This window comes from Peromyscus eremicus, chromosome 5, assembly GCF_949786415.1.
Source record: "Peromyscus eremicus chromosome 5, PerEre_H2_v1, whole genome shotgun sequence".
In the NCBI taxonomy this organism is placed as follows: Eukaryota; Metazoa; Chordata; class Mammalia; order Rodentia; family Cricetidae; genus Peromyscus; species Peromyscus eremicus.
This window is the reverse complement of record NC_081420.1, coordinates 86,414,317-86,436,639: the sequence shown is the minus strand read 5'-3', so window position 1 is coordinate 86,436,639 and position 22,323 is coordinate 86,414,317. Positions and strand designations below refer to the sequence as shown.

The following is a 22,323-nucleotide window of genomic DNA, read 5'->3' as shown; positions in this document are numbered from 1 at the left end:
TAGTTAAGTTCCCTTCGTAGCTTTGAAAGAGTCAGTGCCTGAGAGAACAGAATTCCCTCAGGCTGTGGCTCTTGCGGCATAACCAACCACTGCTGGTAGCGTGCAGTTGTGGATTCGAACAGCGTGTCTTAAAAGGCAGCAACAATTTAAAAAAAGGACACCACCACTGTCTTGCCCAGGCAAGGTGCAGGGCCCTCTCTCTCGATTGCTGTAGGGACATTTGAGGGGATGGCAGGGTCAGCTCTCCTGCTCTCCTGCCCTCAGGGCAAGCTCACCTGCCCCACTGACAGCAGGGTCAGCTCTAGTGTGCTGCCCTGGTTCAAGATCTGCTCTCACGTGTGCTGCCGCTGATGAGGGGCAGGGCTAGTTCTTCCACTTTCGTGACTCCGGAGGCAGCTCCCTTGCCTGCTGCAGGTGGTGGGGGCATCTCGAGCCATAGACGTCAACACAGCCGCCAGCCACAGCAGGACCACAGACCCAGACATGGCCCTCAGCAGCAGCACTGGCCCAGATGACACCATGGCCCTGAGTGACAGCACAGGCCACTCAAATCAGCATAGCCCTGGCAGCAGCATGGCCCCTGGATACCCACAGGACCACAGGTTGTGGCCTAGACCCTGTGGCATCCGTGTGGCTTTTGGTGGCAACATGGGCCATAAATATCAATACAGCCCCTGTGAACCACAGACTCAGGCATGGTCTTAGGCCATAGCCTGGGCTCAGATGTCACCATGACTCCAGGTGGCAGCACAGGCCACTCAACTCAGCATGGCCCTGGTGGCAGCACAGCCCTCAGACATAAACATGGTCACAGGTTGTGGCCTAGACCCTGGGCATCCATGTGGCCTTTGGTGGGTGGCACCATGGGTCACCAGACATCAACAGACCCCGGCTATGGTGGGACCATGGACCCGGACATGGTCCTTGGCAGCAGCCCCGGCCGAGATGTCACCATGGCCCCAAGTGGCAGTGCAGGCCACTCAGATCGGCATGGCCCCTGAGGCAGCATGGCCCTTGGACACCAACCTGGCCCCAGGTGGCGGCCCAGAGTACAGGCCTCTCTGCACGGCCCTCAGTGGCGACAGGAGCCACAGGTATCAACCCATGCCTCCTCAGCTGCTTCATGGCCTTGGACCAAGATGAGCCCTTGGCAATAGCCCAGGCCCAGACATCACCTTGGACTCAGGTGGCATGCAGGCCATTCACATTAGCCTGTTCCTCACTGCCCTCACCTCTTCAGATCTGCCTTTCCCCAGCCCATGAACCGCTCCACCTCTCTCTTCCACCTCCCCACCCTGTACTCACTCACCATAATGGTGTCTGACTGCCCGGTGCCATAGGCAGCAGGTGGTTCCTAGTCAAGTCCTGCCCCCGCCAGCCGCATGGCATGGTGCAGAGCTGCTGCTGTGTTGCAGCCCCACAGCCCAGGGCTAGAGACCCCTGGTGACTCCTAGTTGAGTCCTGTCCTTGCCGACCACATGGCATGACACAGAGCTCTGCTCTCTACTTTTTAAAAATTATCCAAGTGTGTGTGTGTGTGTGTGTGTGTGTGTGTGTGTGTGTGTGTGTGTGTGAGAGAGAGAGAGAGAGAGAGAGAGAGAGAGACACATGGTTGGTCCGAATAGCTTTTAGAGTCAGTTCTTCCCTCTTCTGCATACATGAGCTTCCAGCTGATTCTCCTGTCCTCACCTCTCATCCGACAGAATGCTGGGATTAGACTCCAGCCGTGGCATCTGGGTTGTTTTGGTTTTTTATGGATTCCAGGGATCAGAGCTCAGGTCTCCTGATTGCACCTGTATTCACTGGGCCGCTTTAGTGGCCCCTCCACCTTACCTTTTAAGTCAGGTTATGTCACTGAGCCCAGAGCTCGCTCTCCAGTCAGAGACCCCCCAGGGGTCCTCCTGGTACTGCCCCCAAGTACTGGGATTACCGGCACATGGGTGTTGGAGAGCTGAACTCAGATTCTCATGCTTGCCAAGCCAGAAGTTTATGTGTAAATCAAACAAAGCTGTTTTGTTCTTACATTCTACATAAACATAATAATGTGCCTCTTCCAACATCCCATCATGCAACAGTGATCCATGCACACTGGCCCTGGGCTCTGCCTGCCCATGCCCTCAAGGTGGCTGGGTGCTCCCTCCTGAGCTTTCTTCAGCCACCCAGATAGGCATCAGAGTTCTCAAAGCTGCCACCCTGCTGTGGACGCCTGGCACAACACTTAACTGGTTTCTGTCCATCAAGGGCATGACTGCCCTCCACCGAGTTTCCTTTGTACCTAAGGGGTATTGGGATGGGGTCAAGGATACAAGCCAGCGTTTTTTACCTTGATCCTTTAGATCAGTGTAGGGGGCTGGAGAGACGGCTCAGCAGCCAAGAGCAGGCTGCCCTTGCAGGGGACCCTAGTTCAGGTCCCAGCACTCACGTGGTAGCTCAAAATCACCCATAACTCCAGTGATAGGGGATCTGACATCTGAATTCTTCAGGCACCAGACATGCGTGTGATGCACACATGCAAGCAAAACACATATATAAAATTTTTAAGGGTGTGTGTATGTAGAAGGCACAGCCCCAGCCACCCCTCCTGGGGGCCCCCATCCCCATCTTAATAACACCCCAGAGAAACAAATCACAAGGCCCACAACAAGGCTTCAAAAACAGGTTTACTGAAAGGAGAAACAACCACACATCCTAGGTGACAGTGTCACAGGTGATGTTGGGCCCCAGACACACAGCAGCGACTGTTTCAGGGCCCTTCCCTGATCCTTAGACAAAGCTGAGCTGACCCGAGAGGGCTTCTAAAGAGCCAATCTCTGTCCAGAGCTAGGAGGCACTCCAGACAAACCACATTTTCCAAACAGGCTTGTGAGCGCAAGTGACTGGGCTGAAAAAGCACGTTCTGGTGGTTTTTGTTGGTCTCCATGCAAACACAAAAGATCCAGCCACAGAAAACTAAACCCCTCTTTGGAGGTTAGCCATATGGGCCAAGGGGCTGTGAATGCCAGTGCCTCATTCACAAGTTCTAAACCATGTCCTCCTATCTGCAGCTGCTTCTGGGAGACATCTATCCCGCTCTTCCCCAGAACCACAGACTCGGTCTGTAACAGCAAATGGGCGATGATGACCTGAGGAGGTTGACACTCTACCCAATCAGGACAGAAAGGCGGGGGCAGAAGGAGCTCAGCACACCCAGATGCTCTGCCCAGCATCACTGTCTTGAGGAAAAGAGGCCCAAACTAGGAACACAGGTGTCCTGGGGTTCACAAAATCCTGACAGCCGAGGAGGATGGTTCCTCTCCACTAGTGCCCACAAGTACTAAGAAGTGAACATACAATGAGCGGGTGTTGTTCCCAGCAAGCTTGGCGAGCAGACAGAGCCACTGGAGGGCTGGGATAGAAAGCCGGCCGCTGGGGAGGAGCCCCGGCTGTCCAGCCCCAGCAGTGCTCAGCTCCCAAGTTCTTGGTGAAGGAACAAGTCTAACAAGTGCCTCCGAGCTCATTGCATGATGTGAGGAAGGGCTGGCTGACCAGCATCTGGCCAGGAACTGCCAAGCACCCACCCTATTGGTAGACATGCGGGGACAGGGAGGACCCAAGAGGAGGCGCAGGGATGCTGCGGAGCTGACAGCCCAGAGCAGAGGGGCCCAGGGTCTGAACACATGCCACAAACAGCCAGGCAGGTGATGCCAGAGGGACACAAGGTGAGTCAAGACCAAAGCAAGGAGTCTAGGACTCCCAGTACTGGCCTCCCAAGGGCGGACTAGAGATGCCGAAAGTCTGAGAAATGATAGCCAGTGTCCTATTCATCAGGGCCTGAACACATCGGGGCCTAAACAGACATCAGCAACATCCTCACACAAAAGAACTGTCCCCACTAGAAAAACTTCCTGAGGCTTGCACCTGACCTCAACCACACACAGCAGAGCGGGCCAAGTGTGGAAACCCACAAGAGGTCCTCTCTCCAACCTCCATGAACTATGCAGCCTGAGTAGCAAAATGATAAGGCTAGCCAACAGTTCTCACATGGGGGGGGGGGGGGGGCAAGGGACAAAGACATCTATCTGCCGCCTGTAGAGTACCTGGGCCTGGCTGTTCCCTACACTGGGCAGCACTGTCCCACCTCCACCCAACAGTGATGCCAGCCCTTGTCAACCCTCACCTGCAGCAAATGGGGCATGCGTTTAGGAAAGTCAATGCGTGACTGGCTAATATGTGAGACCGCCCTTACTTAACTGGAAGTGCCTGGGGACACTTGAGAAAATTCCGAACTACAGCATCCCCACAGTAAGCCTCAGGGCCTGGGTAAAATGTATTCTTGATTTTCTCCAAACACAGCGAAACCAGAAGAGCAGCCACCTGCACGCCCAGCTGTCCGGTCTTCATAGTCACAGTCCCCACCGTCCAGAGCCTGCCTCATTTGGCACAAGAGGAACACTCATGACTAACAAAGGAAGTAACAAAAGGCTGGACTCCATCCTGCAAAAGATGCTAGAGGCCAGAACCCAGCCCTGGCAGCTCGTTGCAAGCTGTCACAGCACCGGGGAGAAAGCCAGCATCCCCAAACCAGTTCACAAGGGTCCTTTGCCACGCTACCTCCCGAGTCTGCAGGCCCTTCTGACAGGAAAGGCCTGCCATTGCAAGGGAGGGTACGGCCATCCTCGTGTGGCTGCCACCTTCCTAAGGTCTCTCCCCAACAGGCCGAGTTCTGAACACCAAGTACAAGGGCTTGCAGCAGCCCTCGGGGACGACGGTCAAGGTGGGAGAGGCGGCCTAGAAGTCTGCTGAGTACTGGAAGTGCTGGCGGGGGTTCCAAAGGCCTGAGCTCTCGGTCTCTGCCCCGGGGGAGACACTGATGTCCTCAGAAAGGGTTCCCAATACAGACATTAGCACAGCCCAGCGCTCAGGGTCTCTGACCACATGAGTCCTCAATTAGCAAAGATCCCAGTGCACTGCCACACACAAGTGTGTCCGTCTAGAAAGTGGCCCTCTCTCTTTGCCTGTGAAGGGCTTCACAAGCATCTCTGCGGACACCAACAGAGGCACCTGCACAACCATGAGATGAAAGCAACAGGGACGTGGTGTCCAGCAAGGGCAGGCCCTACAAACAGACAGGGCCAGCTCTCCATCGTATGTGTGGAAGACCAAGGGAGTGGTGTGTGGCTGCTGGGGACAAGCAAGTGGCTGGCCTGACAGCTTGGCTCTAACGCTAGAGCGGGTGTGACACAGAGGACACCAGGGGGCCAGGATGGAGACAGCAGTGACACACCTTGATGGCTCCTATCAGCCAGAACAGGAAAACAGGTCATGGTAGAATGCCCTTGTCTAAGCAAGTTAGTGAGGAAATAGATACCCATCCAGGGTCCCTGGGCCCGATACCCCAAACTCCACTGAGGTCACCTTCCAGCTGTGACTGTTAGGTCATCCAAAAGGAACAGGTGCAGCAGAACACCTCCCAGATCCATGGCGACTGGGTCATAACCCACCCTAAAGACAGATTCCCTTTCTCCAGAGAACCTGAAGGCATCCATTTGACTCTCTGTACCACAGCCACCAGCTTAGTCAGACTCCCCCTGGCCCAACTGTTCACTTCCCCACCGTGCTCACTCCTCTCCTTCACAGCTACCGACAAATCAAATATACAAGAGTATGTTACACACTATACAAGAAGTGCCTCGGGGCAACCGGGACCCTCGTGAGGAGGTGTGCGTTCATCTCCAAAGTGCATGCTTCCCCCACCCCAGGCCCCAGTGCAGCCTCTCCGCCCACGTGGAGGTCAGGAGGTGAGAGACTGGATGTTCCTGAGCATCTCATCAAAGGCCTGTGGCGACGGTGCATCGGCATTCTGGAAGGTGGCCTGAACTCTGCTGTACAAGCTGAAGGACTTCAGTTCCAGCCAGAGAAACCCAAAGCGGTCCTCATCAAACAGGACGAAGACTCCAGGAGTGCGCTCAGGACTGGTAAAGCCATGGCCAGCGATGAGGCCTGTGCCGTAGAAACTAGAGAGACAAGGGAGCATGCCATCAGAAGGCGCCCAGAGAGCAGGAGCCCACACCACATGGGGCACATACAGTGCACACTGTTTTCCATAGCTCCATTTCCACAGCTCCAGCCATACCACAGCAATTAGCCAGTAAGCAGCACCCAAGGAGGGCCTCACCTCACAGGGTTAGGGTCAGGCTCAGGTCCCTGACTGAACTCTGTCAAGGATAAGCACATGGGAGCCCCAAGGGCTCTGAGCTACTTAGGTAGTCTGTGTGCAAGAGACCAAGATTTGCCTACTTGTGGCCCAGAAAACATTGTGGCAACTGAGGTCGGAGTGCCAGGCAGGCCCGCCAGGAACTCTCCCGTGCCCCTCCCTGTACCCAGGGACGTATCAACTGAGAGACTGCTCAGGAGAGCAGAGAGAGCAGCACAATGGATCAGAGGCTTCTCAGACAGGGAAAAGCTTGTCCTTCTCCAGACGGGTAATCAATGGCCATGGTACCTAGAGAGGGCCACAGAGGCTTCCTGCCTCAGAGTGCAGGGGCCTGGCCCTTACTCCTCTTTGCAGAATGGCTTGGATGATGAGGGTGGGCCCATCATGAGCTGAAGACAGTGGCCAGAGCTAAAGCCTAAGAGGCAAAGGTCGAGGAGGTCTGGGCTGCTGCCCAGCTGGTTGGGTTGTGGGTCAGATGCCCCCTCTCCCTCAACAGTGCGGGCACATAGGACAAAAACCACCAAGGGGCTGTCTGACCTCGAAGGAGCAGAAACAGGCAGTGGGAAGAGAGACAAGAAACAGCCAAGGGCCTGGTGAGCTGCAGCCACCAAGCAGTTGAGATGTGTACGATGGCACCACCTATAGGACACGCAGGCACACTGCAGGACCGGAACCCTCTCCCGCTCCACCCGCTTGCCGAATGTGGGGCATTTTCCTTGTCTGTTTTTTTTTCACCTGACTAACCAAGTCAGTCATCTTTTGAGCCCCTGGCGAAGCTTGGCAGTCTGTGCCACCTGAAGTGGCCCCATGTCCTAAAGGCTCTTGAAAAATCCCACCCTGGGTCCTTCTATAGGGTGTTGCGTTTGATCTGCAATGCTGTGTGTCCTGCCCCACGCCACCCCCAGGCTCTGAGTTTGAATACTGCTAATGTTGTTCTGGAAGAGTGTGGAGCCCTCAGCAGGTAGGGCCTAGCTGTAGGAAGGAATTTGCTGGGGACAGCCACACCCCTGTTTCAGGCCTATATTCTGTTTCCTGCTCTGCATGTGAGCTGCTTCTGTCACAGGCTGTAGGAGCACAGGCCAGCCTCTCACCACAATTGGCTGAAACCATGAGCCAAAAACAGACCTTGAGCCGGCAAGATGGCTCAGTGGGTAAAGGCACTCGCTATGCAGCCTGACCACCTGAGTTCAATCCCTGGAACCCACATAAAGGTGGGAGAGAACTGACTCCACACAGTTGTCCTCTGACCCCCACGTGCATCATGGCGCGTGCACCCCTCCCCGACCCCCACATAACAAAATATCAAAAAACAGGCTTCTAAGCTGTGAGGCAGGGGTCCCTCCACCCTCCCAGAAGCACACGAAGTTGTGCTGGCTGAGAGCTGTGGTCCTCACCATAGCCTGCAAGTGCGGGGATAGTCCTCATTCCTCGAGCTGACGCCCACGGGCAACACAAACGGCTGCCCCTGCCCAGTTGAGGCCGACTGCTCAGCGGAGGCTGCCTCAGCTCCATTGCCAGCCTCTTTGCTGTCCCCGGCGGCGGCGGCGGCGGCGGCGGTGGCGGGTGGCGGCCCCTCGGGGCCCTTCGCGGAAGGCTCCCGGGGTGGGGCGGGGTCCTCGCCGGCCTCCTGCTGCTCCTGCCGTACCTGCTCTCGGACCTCCAGGACGATCCTGGAGAGTTCATTGAAGTTGCGGAGGTTCTCCACATCGGGCAGCTGGATGCGGCGATGCAGGTCAATCTCCACAGTCTGCTGCCCCGCGGGGATGTTGGGGTCGCCCTGAGGAAGGGACAGGTGGCAGTAAGCAGGACTGAGAGGCCCATGAAGACCTCCCGGCCTGCCTGCTGAGCATGCTCAAGTTCTGCCAGGTCTTGCAGCAGCACCTCACAAAGCACTGGAGTCCGAGGCTTCCTTAACGAATCAGCTCCCAAGAACAACCATGGCTCCAGTGAGGGATGGATGCAAGATGCCTGCTGGGAGTGCAGACTCACACAGATGTCTAGAGATCCCGCCTGTGAAGCATGTGCACCCTCCCAGGGTCTGGCCGAGAGCAAGCCAGAAGCTCAGTTCAGGCTGGTCTGACTGAAACAGTTTCTGAGCCTGACTAGAGGAAGTTCCCATCCCCTCCACCAGCCACTCTGTGGTGCTGGAGTGCCAAAACCCCAGGGGAGCAGTCAGGTATCATGAGGGCCCTAATTCTGGATTCCTGATCCACAGCACAGGGACATGGGCCACAGAAGCCCCCAATGGAGGCTTGGCTGCTCAGGACACAGTAGTAGCATCTAAAACCCACCTCCCAGAACTCGGTGACAGGCGAGCGTGGTGGCAAAGTGGCCCTGGCAAGGCACAGCCACACGCGCAGCCAGCTATTCAGAGCTCAGGAAGAGGGGCTTTATTTGAGGCTCAGATCCCAGCCCAGACCATAACAGGGACCAAACCAATATGAGCTGTGAGGCTGCCTGCTTAGGCAGTGGGTCCCAATGAGGTGCACAAGGATGTTAGTTAGGCAGCCTTTTCCAAGTTCTGCTCATTCAGAACCTAGGAAGTCTGGGTCATCAGTGGAGAGGGCCTAAAATCAGCTTGCCCAGCACTGGCAGGGTCCTCGTTTGCTGAATCCTGTGTCTCTGGAGCACAGTGGACTCATGCCTGCCCACCAGATGGCTGTAAGACACTGGTACGGCTCACCGTGATCTTGGTGCCCCTGGCACGTGAGCCGTGGAAGCTGAGCATCACAATTTCCAGGCCATGGCTGCCATAGGTACCCTTAAAGAGGCCGGGCTTGATGAGGTCATCGGGGTGGCTGGGTGGGAGGTAGATCCGGCGGTACGTCAGGCAGTTGCTGCAGGGGCATAGACAGAAGAAGGGAGGGGTTCAACTTGACTGGACAGGTGTCGTCCGTGCCTTGGGCAGCCCCTTGGCTAAGCCCCAAGCTTTTGGGCACAGCACTCCTGGATCCAATATGCACCCTCAGGGCCTAGGAGGGGCAAGCCCAGGAGCACAGCACAGCTCACCATTACCCTCAGGAAAGGAGCCCATGCCCATAGCACAGGGAGGGGTCGTGGTCAGGCATGGAGCCAGATGCCAGGAGGAGGCTAAGACCAGGCTTCCCAGAGCCACCTGGCTTCAGCACACACTGGCCACTGATGCCTATACTAGGGCGACAAAGATAATAAATACCACAGTAGGGGTGGAGGGTACGGGTGTGCTCACAGCACCACAGAGAAAGGGGACCTACATTCACAATACCCATACTCAGAAAGGGGGGACTAAGTCCACAGTACCTACACAGAAAAGGGAGAACTGAATTCATAGTAGCCAAAGAGGGGAAACAACTGTGTTCACAGTACCCAGAGAAGGGGGACTGCATTCATAGTCCCCACAGAATAGGAACCGCATAGTCTCTATAGAAACAGGCCACACTCACCCAAAGAGAGGGCAGTACTCACACCCACAGTGAGGGGAACTACTGTCACAGTACCAAGAGACTGCTCTCACAGCACCACAGAGGCCCTGACTCACTCGTACTGACTGGTGTAGATGAACTTCATCAGAATCAGCTCCTGCATGTGCTCGTGGAAGATGTCTTCCAGCGTGCGGCCCCACTCCTCCCTCAGCCACGTCCGAAATTCCTTCAGAGAACAAGGGCACGGGAGTCACCAAAACGGAAGGACAGAGGCTGCTGTATGAAGCTGACTGGACGAATACTTCCAAACCGAAGGGGCTAGCTGGTGGGCAGGTATGAGCCAGAGCTGGTGAGCACCTGGGATGTGGGTCTGAGGATGGCCCACCCGTGATAAAGGACAGGTTCTTCACCTTCCCAGGGCACACAGCCTCAGACTCTCAGGAGGGCAGCAAGGTCACAGGGTTCCCTTAGGCAAGGCTGGGGAGCTCCTGTCCTGGGCAACAGCCCCTTACTGTGCCCATGGTGGGAGACTGGTATCCATACTGATCCAGCTTGACCCTGCACAACCCAAGAGACCTGAGGCAGCTGGAAAAGTGCAGGCACAGCAGAGCCCCATCCTAACCCCAGCCAATGAGAAACAGCCCCTGCTCACCCAGGACAGGTCACTCAGGCAGCCCCTGCTCACCCAGGACAGGCCAGACCCTGCTCAGGACAACCCCTGCTCAAAGGTTTGATTCTACATGATTAACATAGGCTTCCAAACCTGACCTGGCATTTCCTGACTAGCAAGCGCTCCACAAATGGAGGCAAAAGCAATTCACAAAATTAAGAAAAGCTACAATCTTGGGATAGGTTTCTTTAACATGTCACTGCAGGAACCCAGAAGCCATTGCAGGGCCCAAAGGAAGCCAGAGGCACAACACAAAATCTTACCAATTTCTATTTCCAGCATCTTGTACAAAGTAGAGCTTGAAATCACACAAGCCCTGTGTACAGGGCTGCTACTATGCAAGTCACAGAACAAAACTGACCAGAGGCAAGGCCTGAAGGAAAAGTCAGGTACTCTGCCCTGTCAAGGCTACAAACTGACCTCTAGGTCCAGCACCTCAGATACAAGCTCACCATACAGCACACCAAGAAACCAGAAAGCCCATGGAACCATACAGAAATGCAAAGACTCCAGACACATGGACAAAACGGGAAGATGCCAAGACTCTCAATACCATCCATCCACAGACATGAGGAGCGGTGGGTGGGTCCCCAGAGTCATAAGACAGACAGGACCACAATCTGGCCCATTTTCAACAAGGATGTCCAAGCTCTGACTGGGGAAAGTCTTCAACCAACGGAGTCACCCCTTCCTCACACAACACACACAAGAGGCAATAGACATGACCACAAATCAAAACCGGTCCGCCTTGATCCCAAGGGAGGGGTTGAAACACTAACAGTAGGTCTCCATGCCTCTGTTTAAACAGAGGAAAAGGGGTTGGGGATTTAGCTCAGAGGTAGAGCGCTTGCCTAGCAAGCACAAGGCCCTGGGTTCCGTCCTCAGCTCTGGAAAAAAGAAAAAAGAAAAGAGAAAAAAAAATGTGCTTCATCAAACAGAGGAAAGGAAGGTTGTCTGCAATCTGGGGGGAAGGCTTTTTAAAACCCCAGCACTCGGGAGGCAGAGCTAGGTGGATCTCTGTGAGTTGGAGGCCAGCCTGGTCTACAGAGCAAGATTCCAGGACAGGCATCAAAACTACACAGAGAAACCCTGTCTCAAGAAATAAATAAATAAATAAATAAATAAATAAATAAATAAATAAATAAATAAATAAAGCCCAAAAAAAATGTTTTAAAATTAGGCCCCACTGACATTAAACTCCTCATGCTGAAGAGCTGGCTCAGTGGCTGAGAGCATTTCCTGTTCTTCCAGAGGACCCGAGTTCAGTTCCCAGCACCCACATCTAGCAGCTCACAATGACCTAAAACTCCAGATCCAGGAGATTTGACTCTTTCTTCTGGACTCCTCTGACAAATATTCACATAAGCGCGCACACACACACACACACGTGTATATTAAAAATAAAAATTTCAGCCGGGCGGTGGTGGCGCACGCCTTTAATCCCAGCACTCGGGAGGCAGAGCCGGGCGGATCTCTGTGAGTTCGAGGCCAGCCTGGGCTACCAAGTGAGTTCCAGGAAAGGCGCAAAGCTACACAGAGAAACCCTGTCTCGAAAAACCAAAAAAAAAAAAAAAATTAAAAAAAAAATAAATAAAAAAATAAAAATTTCAAAAGGCAGAGGCAGGCAGATCTCTGTGTGCTGGGCCAGCCCAATCTACAAAGTGAGCCCCAGGACAACCAGGCTGACTTAATTAAGACTTAGTAAAACGCCGGGCGGTGGTGGCGCACGCCTTTAATCCCAGCACTCGGGAGGCAGAGGCAGGTGGATCTCTGTGAGTTCGAGGCCAGCCTGGGCTACCAAGTGAGTTCCAGGAAAGGCGCAAAGCTACACAGAGAAACCCTGTCTCGAAAAACCAAAAAAAAAAAAAAAAAAAAAAAAGACTTAGTAAAACCTGTCCCACCTCAAAATTAAGCCTTTCATTACATTGGCTGGTCTTGTGGAGGAAATATTTTTCATAAAAACCAAATAGGTAACAGACAAAATAAAAGCAATCAAGTGGGAGCAGGAAAGACTTCATCAGAAGCACATTGAGCTGACTGGAGCGACCACCGCTGAGAAGCCCCAGCCCACTGCTCAGAGCCAAGGTCTGCAGCAGGGTGATCATCCGTCACCCCACCAGGGCAAGCCCCAGCTACATGAGGACAGCACCAGGGCCTGGAACACAGCTCAGGAGTGACTGTCATATCCATCCAGGGGACACACTGTGCCTGGCACTCAGCAATCACCATCATATGCTCCCGGGAGCCCTGGGAGACGGCCAAGGATGACGACATGGCCAAACTTCCTCCTCTCCCTGCACCTGCTCTCCCCAGCTCTCTCGCACCCCCAGCGGCCACTGTCTCAAGGAAAGGGGGCTGGTTTAGCTGCTGTAAAGAGAAGTTTGGGCAGTGTCTCTGGACACCTGGGATGGACATGCCTGTCTGGATGTGACTAGAGACCTACATTTGTTACCAGGGCTCAGAGCTAAGGAAACTCAGAACTTATGAACACAGGATGTCTTTGGCTCATGTCTCACGAAGACACTTCAGCTCTCAGGAAAGCACTTGCTCCTGTTTCAGCCAGGAGCGCACTGTGTTGGGAGCCTTTAGAACCCTTCAAATCCCATCACATTCTTCCAGAAAATGAGCCCATGACCTCTAAGGACTTCACAGCTGAGGGCTTCGTAAATGAGAATTCCAACAATCTCAGAGGGGCAGCAAGTCATGACCGCAGGAAACCAAAGTGTAATGGCAGTGTTAGGGCAGGGACTCCACCAAGTGCAAGCACTGTTCACTGGAACTCTCCTGTGGGTCTCTGGCCACCAGGAACCCTGGAAACTCAGAAAATGGCTACAGATGCACACCCATCATAAACAGCTCCAACAGACACCCACATTCAACAATCTCAAGTTGTTCTTAGTGGTGGTGCAACGTAGATGCTCACAAATCAGAGCTCAAACCTCAAAAGCAACATAAACTCACTTGTGCAAGTGGCAGGAAGCCAAGCACATGAGTATCCACTGTGCTGCCATGATCTAGAACCCCAGGCCGCCAGGTCCCCTGTGTGGAGAAAATAGCCCTGAACAGCTTTCAGGGGGCCCCTGCATTACACATCTAGACACAGCTTCTAGCGGTCTAAGTGGGTGGGTTCCCACTAGAATGTGCAGGAGAGAGCAGGGATTTCCAACTGCTTGGGGAATATAAGTTATGTCATGCACACGTCCGCGTGGATGCTTTTGTAAGGTGGACCACAGACACGCTCCGCACAGAAGGGGTTGGCATGACAACGTGTAGCAATGATGCTGGCTATGAGGGGGCAGTTCCAAATGATGGGACCTCCCATGCCTCTACTTCAACCAGCAGGAGGCCAGGTTAGCGCCCACGAGAAAAGACAGCCAGGCATGCAAACATCTTTCCACAGCCTCCCTCCTAGACCCCAGGACTCACCTCCTGCCTCCCACCGGACATCCTGTGGTGGTCTGTCTGGTTGCACTTGGTGGAGAACTCATCTCTCTTCACGATCTTCAGTGTGACCACAGAAGGAAAAAAAGGACCAGGAGGAACAATGAGTCCTAATGTCCACCACCCTCCCTACCAAACCCACTGAGACCCAAATATGTCAAGTCTGATGGTGCAGGCCTGTAATTCCATCTACTTGAGAGGCTGAGGCAGGACATTCCAGGTTCTGCCTGGACAAGAGGGTGGACTCCAGGCCAGGCTGGGCAACTCAGTGCAACTGTCTCAAAATAAAAGGAGGGCTGGGGTATGTCACTCGGTGGCCATGGTGACAGCTGTCAGTGAGATGCTTGCAGTGGAAGCATGAGGACCCGGGGGGTAGTGTGCTGGCACAGCTTGGCATCTCAGAGCTGGGGAGGCAGAGACAGGGCGATCCCTAGGGCTTGCTAGCCAGCCGAGCATAATTGGCTAGCCCCAGGTCACAGCAAGAGACCCTGACTCGAAACACAAGAGGGACGGCTCAGAGGTAACAACAAACAACACCTGAGGTGGGCCCCACCACCACATGGATGCACCCACGAGCTCACGGGCATCCACACACAGGTGAATATATGCAGCACACATGCCCACCCAAATAAATTTTCTGAGGGGCTAGTGAGATGGCCTGGCAGGTAAAGGCACTTGTCATCGACCAAGACTGAAGATCTGAATTTGATCCTCAAAACGTACATGGTAGGAGAGAACTGACTCTCATAAGTTGTCCTTTGACCTTCAAATGTGCACTGTGGCATGCACACTTGCGCGCGCACGCACGCACGCGCACACACACACACACACACACACACACACAAATGGTTGATTTGTAATTTTTTTTTAAACTTTCAAAACAAAAAAGACCCAAATGCATCTATAACAGGCCATTGGAAGGAAGACAGCCAGAGCCCCATCTCCCGGCATGTGCACTTCCAGAGGCAGGCACAGCATTTCCCCCACCCGGCTCATGGGAGTCAGCATCAGACTGGAGCATGTGCCTGCACACTGACGCACCAGCCAGCAGAAGGCAAGAAACTAGCCTACAGGGAGAACAGAACAGCTCCAGGCAAAAGAAAGTTCCAGTGGGCTCTGGCAACCTCCATCTTCACACAGACACACACGGCGTCGGGGAGACCCTTTCCCCACTCCACTGAGCTGGACAAGCCACAGCCTACAGCTAGGGGTCATAGTAGAACTGTGACAGGCCACAGCTAAAGGTGCCATGGCACGCGTTCCTGGCACCCACCAGGATGGCATGGGACTGTGACAACCAAAGGAGGATAGCCCTTCAGTTATACATGCCTGTGTCACGTCACAGGGGACCTAGCTCTCCTCTACCTGGATGTGGCCGTTGTGGGGCCCTTTGTGGCCGTACATACACTCCACCGTAGCTGACTTCCTCTCCATCAGGTGGATTCTAAACAGTGGCTTGAATCGCATGGGGTCGCCAACATGGGGGTCATGAGGAGGCAGGTACATCCAGCCGATGATGAACAGGCCATCCACCTGCAGCAAGGAGACAGTGGTCACACCAAGGCAGGGTTGTTCTCTCCTTCAGCCAACAACTGCACATCAGAGCCTGTGGCTCCAGACATGAGCCTGCAACCTCCGCATCCAGGAGCTGAGGGCCCTATGGCTGCCTGAGTGTCTTTAAGCAGTCCAGGAGCACAGCCAGAAGGCTAGTGGACTGCTTACAACCAATCGGTGTGCACTTGCAAAGTAACATCTGGCTTTTCAGTCTCCTCTACTGAGCCAAGAAATGGCACTGCCGCTCTCCAGTGTGGGCACCTCCTGCTCGCACGAGAACCACCACGAGGCTCCCACTCACCACCACGTTCAGCAGTCCTCCATACGGCCCGATGTCTGGCTGCCACAGCCCCAAAATGTGTCTGTATCGGTGAAGCACTGTGGGGAGAGAAGGAGCACTATTACCCAGCATGCTCCACTCACCCAGTATGCTCCTGAGGCTCAGGAAACACCTCCACCATAAGCCACTAGAGACGACAGTCCAGCCTGTGCCTGTCACCATGGCCACTGCTTCTGCACAACTGCTGCTCAGAGTGACAGATGGATGAATCAGGGTGCTCCTAAAGGCCCTGACTGTCCGGTGCAGGAGCACGGGGTCTCTGAAGACCGTGCAGTCACAGACGGCTACTGAGCACAGCTTACACTCAGGCCAACCAGGCAGGACCACAAAGGGATGGGGCCAGAGGCCTTGGCCCGGGGTGCAGGGTAAGGGACAGCCCAGCCTTTGACACTGTTTAAGAACTGCTACCACCCCTAGGTTCAGCCCAAGGCCATCACGGGGGATTCTAAAGAGAAGGTGTGGGTCATCCGCCCAGGGTCAGGCTCAGGCTCTCTGACTTTTGGAAAGGATGAAACAGCCATGACGGATGCTCACACCTGAGCTACTGACAAACAGCTCAGAGACACATGCCGAACTCAACACAGGGAAGAGTCCAGGGAGGGCCAGGCACGGGGCACACCAATGTGGACATTTCAGTCTGAATGCATCAAACACCAGCCACATCCTCAGCAACTCTAACAAGTATGAGGCTGGCTAGTTGGCCTGGGATGCCACCAGCCTTTTCCAAAGAACTACAAGAATACACAGGCTTCAGGCACACCGACCCACAGGGACCAGAGCTTCCTAAGATTGCCTCGCCACCTGTCTCTAAACTCACAAGCACAGCAGGCAACATCAGAGCCTAGAGTGCAGGGTAATGGGGGCACACTCCAAAGAATGGCCACTGTGTCATCCTGCAGTATATATAAGGAGGAGAGATCTTAAAGGGCCGGTGTAAAAAGAAAAAAGTAACATTTTGTTATCATTTATAGTTGAAAAATAGAAAAGCTGGAGAAATCACCCATTTTAGAAAACACTGCAACTCACAAACATTAGTGACTGTGTGCTATGGGAACAGGAAGGACGCGCCACAGATGACTCCATCTGGTGGTGCATTAATTCACACATAAATCCTGAGAAGAAGCCAGCCTCCTCCCTTTGCTCACACCAGCAAGAGAGCTAGCTGGACACCCAGAGGAGAGGAAACCAGCTGCTTCTCCCAGCAGCCAGTCTACGATGCTTACAAAATCAACTGACACACTAACTCTGCCTCCCAGGGTGAGTCCTGTGCTATCCCAAGTGATAGCCTCAGCTTGCCCAGAACAAAGTCAGTTAAGCAATATTCAGAAAAACAGCCCAAACACGGCCCCCACCAAAGACAGAAAATGACTGACTGCGTTTACGTCTTCAGGTCTGTCTGCAGACAGTGGATGAGCCTGAGTGGCCCCACATTTCCCTCTTGTCCAAAAGGAAAAATGCAACTGATAAGCCTCTCGCCCTAGTCACTGGGTCAAAGCCAGAAGTGCCATAGAGCCCAAGAATGAGAAATGAGCCCACCCTGAGTGTCTGTTTTAGACTTTCTGATGCGCTCCCCATCCCTCTGGGAGCATCGATGTTAGAGGCTCCTTAGGGAGGGAGGGTCTGGACTTCTCTCTATTAGAGGCCTCCCCCCATACTCCACTGTGCAGCCCAGGGTTCACAGGGGCCATCCACATCCTGTTACCACAGGCAAGGCCATGTCCTCGATCCTGCACCTGCCTCAGAACTCTGGCACATCACCCACAGGCCTGGCACCCACAGTCACTCCAAGTGACTTGTAAGTTCAGAACACTCTGCAGTCACCCTCAACCCACACAAGGAAGGACAGGTGACAGCACCAACCAAAGACACAAGTGTCCCTGAATGCTCTACAGAGGCCAGTCACTGGCATTCCACAGATCTATGTCTGCCTGGGACAGTCCTACACTCAGGACACCTCTCATCACTTATCCACCCCAGGACCCTGGGGTCCAAGGGATTTTACACATAAGTCCCAACACAGACCACTGTGGGTGACAATAACTGCTGTGGGATGGTCTGTATGTCAAGTGTGTTGCTGATTGGTCAGTAAATAAATCACTGATTGGCCATTGGCTAGGCAGGAAGTATAGGCGGGACAAGGAAAAGAATTCTGGGAAGTGGAAGGCTGAGAGAGAGACACTGCCAGCCGCCATCAGGACAAGGAAGATGTAAGGTACCAGTAAGCCACGAGCCACGTGGCAAAGTAAAGATTAATAGAAATGGGCTAAATATAAGAGTAAGAGCTAGACAATAACAGGCCTGAGCTAATGGCCAAGCAGTTTAAATAATGTAAGAGTCTGTGTGTTTATTTTATAAGTGGGCTCTGGGACTGGCGGGACTTGGTGGCGGGAGCTGGAGAGAAATTCTCCAGCAACAAATAACCCAGAGAGGGCCAGGTCCCAAAGCTTTTGTGTGCAAGGCGTCACAGCAGGCTGGTGAGAAAACACACCTCAGAACCCAGCTGACACTTGCTAAGTGCCTGGAAGCCAGAGGCATGAGGACTCCAGGTCAGATAGTGGGGTTCATTTTCTTCTTTTCTGGCACTCAGAGGCCATGGACTACCAGGGGCTCACCACCAGCGATGGTTCTTGTACTGCCCAGGCTTTCCGAGCCCCTACCAAGTTTTGTGTGACTCAAATGTACTCAAACCTTGGCAGGACAGCAATTCTGCCACTCTGCTGACGGTGACAAGCAGCAGGACCACCAAACGGGAGGCTGAAAAACCCAGGCAATACCTCCCAGGAATGAAGGAGAAGGCTCTATACTCTCCAGATCTCCTGGGAGGGCTGGGCTTCCATGCTGTTCCAGAAGAATTCCATGGCTGCAGCAGGACTGGGGGTGGGGAAGATCCTTGGCCCTGTACGGGGTCAGTTGTTCCCATGGCTTCCCAGAGCCATCTCCTCCCTGTGGGGCTGGCAGGACCTGCTGCTCTCTGCTCAGCAGGGAGGGCTGGTTGGCTCAGGACACAGTGTTCTGGAAACACTGTCTCTACTCTGTAAACTGCCAGCCTTCCCAAGCTCAGTCTTGCCCAGGTCCCGTGCCCTCCCATGCCCAGGGCTTCCCATGCCCCCGGTCATGACCTTGACAGTTAGTCTACCTCTGTGCCAGCCAATACAGCAAAAGTGTTTGTTAGTGGCTATACAGAGTGCCCACACGCCACTCAGGAGCACACCAGACAAAGGCAAGCATTTCACAAAGCTCCCACTGGGAGTCAGAAACTGGTGTCCAGTGTAGCTATGTGCCCGGCCCTTGACAGCACACTGGGAAACAGCACAAGCTTGTCTATTCGTTCTACGGCTTTTATTAGAAGGGAAACGGCCATTCAGGACTTTTGTTTGGGGTTTTATTGGAGATAGGACTGGCCTCACACTTACTATATAGTATTATATAGTTAAACTAATCCCCCTGCCTCCTCCACCTGCCTCCTAATCCTCTACCAAAAGCTGGGTGGCAGGCAGGGCCACCATTCCCAGCTCTGATCTCTTTCCTATGTATTGGGCGCTCTGTCTGCATGTATGCCTGCATGCCAGAAGAGGGCATCGGATTCCACTATAGATAATTGTGAGCCACCATGTGGTTGCTGAGAATTGAACTCAGGACCTCTGGAAGAGCAGCCAGTGCTCTTAACCTCTGAGCCATCTCTCTCCAGCCACTCTGATTTCCTTCTTGACACCTGAAATTCACTCTCCCTGTGTCGAGGAAAACTTCCAAGACTCAGTCAGAGCAGGAAGTCAGGTGACTTTTTAAAAACTTCATTATAATTTTGTTTGTTTGTGTGTGTCCACATGCCACTGTCAGAACGTGGAGATGAGACAATTTGATGGAGTTGGCCCTCCCACCTTTTCGTGAGTTCCTGAAACTGAACTCGGGTAATCCGGCTTACAAAGCAAGCACGCTTACCCACTGGGCCGTTTTGCTGGCCCAAGAATCTAATTCTAAAGAAGCAGCAGTGGTTTCCTGTATCTGACGGGAGGTAGGGGGATGGGGAGGGGTGATTTTTCTGTAAATTCACATGATTAACTGACAAACTTAGAGGCTGGTTTACATTTCATTTGTTTTTTTGCTTGTTTTTCTTTATTTTGTTTAGTTATCCTACTCTATAGCTCAGGCTGTCCGAGAACTCACCGCAATCCTCCTGCCTCAGCTTCATGAATGCTAGGCTCACAGGCATGTGGCACTGAGCCCAGTTACATGTTATTTTAGAATGGAGGAGCTTTAAGGGCCTCTACACTGCCTTCTGCACTCTGCTCTACCTGAATGTTTCTGTCACTGCCCTAAAAAATATAGGTAAGATATGCCTGCCCAAACCACTGTGACTGGTGCTGCCCAGGGCCCTAGAAGCTGCTGTGGAAAGGCATCCCGCGCGTACAGAGTCTAGGCTACCACCCAGCATGGCCCACCACGGCAAACCACGGGCCACAGCTGCAACGAGCAAAGGAGGGAAGGAGAAAAGGCCAGGGGTCAGCGTCTCCCCCAGGCCAGGAATTGAGCCTGTGGCCATCCATGCGGCAGGAGCAGCAGCCACAGCAGGGTGTGGGGGGGGTACGTACGGCAGGTGTACACATCTCTGTACTCCATGTGCTCGTAATCGGGGAGGATTTTCATGAAGCGTCCTGACTTCACACGAGGGTTTATACCTGAACGGACACAGCAGGAAAGGCTGAAGGGCCCCTCTCACGTGCGAGCAGATGCCATGTGACTCGGCACCTCCTCCTCCTGCTGCCCCTCCGACTGCTGGGAGTCAAGCTGCTGCAGAGCAAACTATGGGGCAGGTTTCCCTGTTTACTGCAACTCACAGAGGCCATAAACTCAGGTGGCCCCTGTGACTCCCTTCCTCCCTTGTCACAGCTCTTTGGGGCCTAGAAGTGGGAGAGCAGGTGTGGCTGACGGGTCCCTAGAGAGTAGGACAGGGTTCCTTCCCTACAAAGACACTGGCCCACAACCAGCTTCAGGAGCTCCCTGTCCTCATGCTGTGTGTTTAACACAACGTCACACCTGTCATTGCTGACTCTAGACTGACCAGCCTGGTCACCTGTTCAGGGACTCAGGCGGACTCTCTTCAACCATTAGTCCCAGAGTTTAGCAGTGTTCACAGGCTTTTAAAAATCTCAGCTCCCACACTGCAAGAGTCACCACCCACGTATGCTCTGGCCAGTGCAGACCAAAGCCCCGCGCATGCGCTAAGAGGCAGCAGAGGATGGGCTCTGCGGCTGCAGCACATTCACGGAGCCCAACAGCAGAACCCTGCTGTCCTCACCGGCCTGCCTCCACCTACATCGGCAACACTGTCCCCAGGCCCTGTCCTTCCCCAGGTGGTTTCTCCCACAGGACAGAGGAGCGCAGCTGAGGAAGCCCGTCTCTGGGTGCTCCTTGGGCTCCCACAGGACACTGACACGTGGGCAGTGTCCACAGCTGCGTCCCTGTGAGGATAAGATGCCCGGTGCTCATAACTGCCCAGGAGCAGCTGTGTCTGCTGGCTCAGGATGAGGGTCGGGCAGCCACACAGAGCAGTCAGAAGGGGACAGTATCACCCAAAATATGAACGGCAGCCACTCGGCCACAGTGTGGGACATATGAGCCACACGGGCTCCGGAGAGAGGCTGACTGGGGACACGGGATGCTGAACATTGGGGGGGGGGGGGGCATGTTTAGAAAGTGAAGGAGCTGGTGAAATGAGAAATGACCAGGCATTAACACGCTTTACAGAAAAGGGAACGTAGAGCTCCAGAAGGATGGGAAGCACGGTGCACTGGCAGCCACTCTGAAAATTGAGGGAGTTGATGGAAAACAGGGCTCTGCTTCTCATTTCCTGCAAGCTGTCTACATCTCACCAGGCTGCAGGCCCAACTCAACTCCAGGAGACCAGAGTGTTCCTGCCCAGTCCACACTGCACAGCACAGGTCTCTGGTAACAGGGGCAAGCCGTAGCTGGGCAGGAGGCAGCACCCGTGTGCTACAGCAAGCAGACAACCGTTCACACTGACAGACAGAGTGCTCCCAACACAGGAATAAATGTTTGGGGCAACAGATATGCCAGTCACCCTGACCTGACCAGTATACACTGTGTATATGTAGTGAGGTCACTGCAGCCCACAAACATAAACAATTATCATGTATGTTAAAAGCAGAGCATATGGGCTGGGATGCGGGTCACAGACAAAGAGAACATTGCCTAGCACTGAGCCCCCAGGACTACCAGAAGTAAAATCTAGATTAAATAAACAGAAACACAGGCCCCGGATGTCTTGATTAAGATGTCTTTAGCCGGGGACTGGAGAGATGGCTCAGTGGTTAAGAGCACTGGCTGCTCTTCCAGAGGTCCTGAGTTCATTTCCCAGCAACCACATGGTGGCTCACAACCGTCTATAGTGGGATCTGATGCCCTCTTCTGGCATAAAGTTGTACATGCAGACAAAGCACTCATTCATAAAGCAAATTAACTAATTTTAAAAAAAGATGTTTTTAGCCATTGTGAACTTAAAAGTGGTATGTCCAGGACAGGAGAAAGCAGAAACCCCGCCGTCAGTCACGGCTACCACCATCACTGCTCGCTGGCACAAAGGCAAGGGTGGTGGATAAGACAAAGGGACCGACTCACGCTTTGCATAGACGTCCCGGCAAGACACGCCTGTGATCTCCAGCTTCCGCAGGTTCTCACAAACGCCATACTCTGCAACAAGAAACAC

At 53.8% G+C, this 22,323-nt stretch overlaps 1 protein-coding gene across 2 annotated transcripts in view; it reads right to left on the bottom strand.

Annotated features, from left to right (window-relative positions):
* Positions 1-2,642: 2,642 nt before the first annotated feature.
* Positions 2,643-22,323, bottom strand: part of Fbxo31 (F-box protein 31) — a 33,372-nt gene continuing 13,691 nt past the window's right edge. The window contains exons 2-10 of one of the 2 annotated variants that reach the window (XM_059263897.1): positions 22,236-22,307; positions 20,189-20,275; positions 15,561-15,637; positions 15,071-15,238; positions 13,691-13,765; positions 9,711-9,820; positions 8,877-9,030; positions 7,588-7,970; positions 2,643-5,993 (exon numbers count right to left, since the gene is read on the bottom strand). In XM_059263897.1, coding sequence (XP_059119880.1) covers positions 5,771-5,993; positions 7,588-7,970; positions 8,877-9,030; positions 9,711-9,820; positions 13,691-13,765; positions 15,071-15,238; positions 15,561-15,637; positions 20,189-20,275; positions 22,236-22,307 — 1,349 coding nt within the window. In that variant the 3' untranslated portion in view covers positions 2,643-5,770. The remainder of the gene's footprint in view (positions 5,994-7,587; positions 7,971-8,876; positions 9,031-9,710; positions 9,821-13,690; positions 13,766-15,070; positions 15,239-15,560; positions 15,638-20,188; positions 20,276-22,235; positions 22,308-22,323) is intronic. The other variant, XM_059263898.1, reaches the window with a different exon arrangement.